This window comes from Lolium perenne, chromosome 5 (genome assembly GCF_019359855.2).
Source record: "Lolium perenne isolate Kyuss_39 chromosome 5, Kyuss_2.0, whole genome shotgun sequence".
Taxonomy (NCBI): Eukaryota; Viridiplantae; Streptophyta; class Magnoliopsida; order Poales; family Poaceae; genus Lolium; species Lolium perenne.
The window spans coordinates 64,131,478-64,134,902 of NC_067248.2; the positions used below are offsets into that span (position 1 = coordinate 64,131,478).

General features: G+C 57.7%; 1 protein-coding gene across 1 annotated transcript; it reads left to right on the forward strand.

The window, feature by feature from the left end:
* The first annotated feature begins 308 nt into the window (after window positions 1-308).
* LOC127299354 (pollen-specific leucine-rich repeat extensin-like protein 3) lies at window positions 309-2,835 on the forward strand. The gene has a single exon (XM_051329305.2). It carries the CDS (start codon window positions 386-388, stop codon window positions 2,519-2,521), a length of 2,136 nt encoding a protein of 711 aa, XP_051185265.1. The 5' UTR covers window positions 309-385; the 3' UTR covers window positions 2,522-2,835.
* Window positions 2,836-3,425: the final 590 nt, after the last annotated feature.

Genomic DNA, 3,425 nt, shown 5'->3' on the forward strand with positions numbered 1-3,425 from the left:
AGTGCAAAAACAGTGAGCCCGTTATGAAAAAATGGGTAAATTAATTTCCTTGAGAAAACAAAATGAAAACCCAAAATAAGCCCCAAATTTAGCACGCATGCAGGTAGCACTGCATGTCGACCTCTGCTGGAACGTGGGGACCATATATGCAACGGCGAAAGAGAAGTGCCCCTCCTTATTTCCCGCCAAAACAAAAGCCTCCAGCCACCAGACTGCAACGCCCCCAACTCCGGGACACACGCGCCACCGCAAACCATGCGCTACGCTCCCTCGCCGCCGGTATCTATATCTCTCCCTCTCCATGCTACTCCTCTCCCTCCCCTCCATATAGGCGGCTCCATCGCAGGGGGTGGCCCGCACTGCCCCTTCCGTTCTTCTCCCCTCCATGGAGGCCCGCCTGAGCCTCGCCGTGCTCGTCGTCGCCGTGCTGGCGGCGGCGACAGCCTCTGCTCTGTCGGACACGGAGGCATCCTACATAGCGCAGCGCCAACTCCTCAGCCTCGAGGAAGGCGACGGCAACCTCCCGGAGGACTTCGCGTTCGACATCCACGTCGACGTCACCTTCGCCAACGAGCGCCTCCGCCATGCCTATGTCGCGTTCCAGGCGTGGCGCAAAGCCATATACTCCGACCCCAAGAACTTCACCGGCGGGTGGGTCGGCCCCGACGTGTGTAGCTACTTTGGTGTCACTTGCTCGACCGCCCTGGACGACCCAAATGTCAACGTTGTCGCCTCGGTGGACCTCAACGGCGGCGACATCGCCGGGTACCTCCCGACCGAGCTCGGCATGCTAACGGACATCGCGGTGTTCCACATCAACTCCAACCGCTTCTGCGGGATAATCCCGGAGAGCTTCTCCCGCCTCACAATCCTCCACGAGTTCGACGTCAGCAACAACCGCTTCGTCGGCGGCTTCCCCGCGGTGGTGCTGAAGATTCCCGTGCTCAAGTACGTGGATATCCGGTTCAACAACTTCGAGGGCGAGCTCCCGCCGGGGCTGTTCGACAAGAGCTTCGACGCCATCGTCGTCAACAACAACCGCTTCGTCGGCTTCATCCCGGAGAACATAGGCAACTCGACGGCGTCCCTCGTGGTGCTCGCCAACAACCAGTTCGTCGGCTGCATCCCCCGCAGCGTCGGCCGCATGGCGGACACGCTCGACGAGCTCATGCTCCTCAACAACCGTCTCGACGGCTGCATCCCGCCGGAGCTCGGCGAGCTCGTTAACACCACGGTGGTTGACGTCAGCGGCAACGCCCTCGTGGGTACGCTGCCCGACGAGCTCACCAACATGACAAGACTGGAGCAGCTCGACGTGTCGAGGAACCTGCTCGCCGGCGCCCTTGCGGAGCCCGTCTGCAAACTGCCGGCGCTCGCCAAGTTCAGCTTCGCGAACAACTACTTCAAAGAGGAGGCTCCGGCGTGTGTGCCGACCGTCGAGGGGGAGGTGGCGCTGGACGACCTGGGCAACTGCCTCGTCGGTCGGCCAGGGCAGAAGACGGCGCTCGAGTGCGGCCCCGTGCTCGCGCGGCCCGTCGACTGCCGCACCAATGTCTGCTCGGCGCGCCCGTCAAAGCCAACGCCAGTCACTCCCACGCCGGTGCCAAAGCCATTAAAGCCAACGCCGGCGCCCACAAAACCAGAAACACCGTTGATTGGGCCGCAGTTGCCGCCGCCCCCACCGCAAAAGCCAGAAATCCCACCGCCTTCGCTGTCTCCCGCTTCCGCCCCCGAGCTTGGACCAATTGTCGGCCCAGATCTACCTCCGCCACCTCCACCACTTCCAGTGAGCTCGCCGCCACCGCCCGTGAAATCTCCTCCACCACCGGCACCGGTGAGCTCGCCTCCGCCACCACTCAAATCCCCACCACCACCTGCGCCGGTGAGCTCTCCTCCGCCACCCGTCAAATCGCCACCTCCACCATCGCCACCACCACCAGTTAAATCCCCTCCACCACCGGCTCCGGTGAGCTCTCCCCCTCCTCCTCCAGTGAAATCTCCGCCACCACCGGCACCTGTCAGCTCCCCACCTCCACCTGTGAAATCCCCGCCACCACCAGTACCCTTGAGCTCACCACCTCCACCTGTGAAGTCCCCGCCACCACCGGCTCCAGTGAGCTCGCCGCCTCCACCAGTAAAATCCCCTCCTCCACCGGCACCAGTAAGCTCTCCACCTCCCCCAGTGAAATCCCCTCCACCACCAGCGCCAGTGAGTTCTCCACCTCCACCAGTGAAATCGCCACCTCCACCGGCACCGGTAAGCTCTCCACCACCACCGGTAAAGTCCCCTCCCCCGCCGGCGCCAGTCATCTCTCCTCCTCCTCCAGTACCATCCCCACCACCCCCAGCTCCAGTGAGGTCACCACCTCCTCCGGTATTCTCCCCACCACCACCGGTTGTTCATTCGCCTCCGCCACGGCCGCCATCACTGCCTCCACCAGCCCCACAAGACTTCATATTGCCGCCGATCACAGCGCAGAACTACGCGTCACCGCCGCCGCCTCAATTCCAAGGATACTAATCGCGACAGAAGATGGCGACATACCATGGGGACGACGAGGAGCCATCGCAGCGCACTACGGTGCTTGACTCGTTTTTATGACGTATACATATGTGGAAGCTCCATGAATATGCATGTCCATCGACATCAGTCCATGTACTATAAGTGTAAATGATGTGCACAATTGCACATGTAACTGAACTGGGTGAGAGAAAGAAGACTGGAGAGCTGGGTGTAGAAGGAGAAAACGGAGGGAAATCGTTAATGTGGCCACCAATTGTCACGAATGTATATTAACCGTGTGTGATCTACAGGATTTCTGTTGACAAAAGGTTCATGAATATTCTTCTAGTGGTGTACTTTTTTTTGTTTGACTCTGCTAACGTTCAGACGACTGTATATATAATTCTATTTTTCTAAAACAGAATCCACGTACATAGACCACCGGATTTTGCATGGAGGTTCATGAATTTTGATTGTTTTGGAAAATGAAAAGAAAACATTGCACTACCCATGCTAGTGCATTATAAACCTTTGCATTTGTACTTGTAAAGGTTTTAATTATTTTTTGTTTTATTTCATCAGTATTTTCTTATTCATTAGAATGATGCTCATTTTAAATAAAGCAAACTTGGAAGAAAAATGTGCAGTCACCTTGTTGCCAGTAGCCCAATAGATTGATGGGAAAATATAGGGAGAAGCGCCGCACGGTTTGCTCTGTGTGCGGCGGTGCCTTAAGATTGGTAAAATGCATCACGTCTCTATAGGAACATGAGTTGACCCACCCGTACCTTATCCCCTCTTCTGTCTTCTTCACAAGCTCCTGGCCACACACGTATTTCTCAAACTGTCATTTGGAGCAGCATACAAGGCCGCCGAGCACCACCGCGGGGAGGCCGCCGCCGGGGGAGGTCGTCGCCGCCAA

What these genes read in the sequence shown, in the direction of transcription:
- LOC127299354 (XM_051329305.2), top strand. Translation starts at nt 386, where the DNA reads ATGGAGGCCCGCCTGAGCCTCGCCGTGCTCGTCGTCGCCGTGCTGGCG.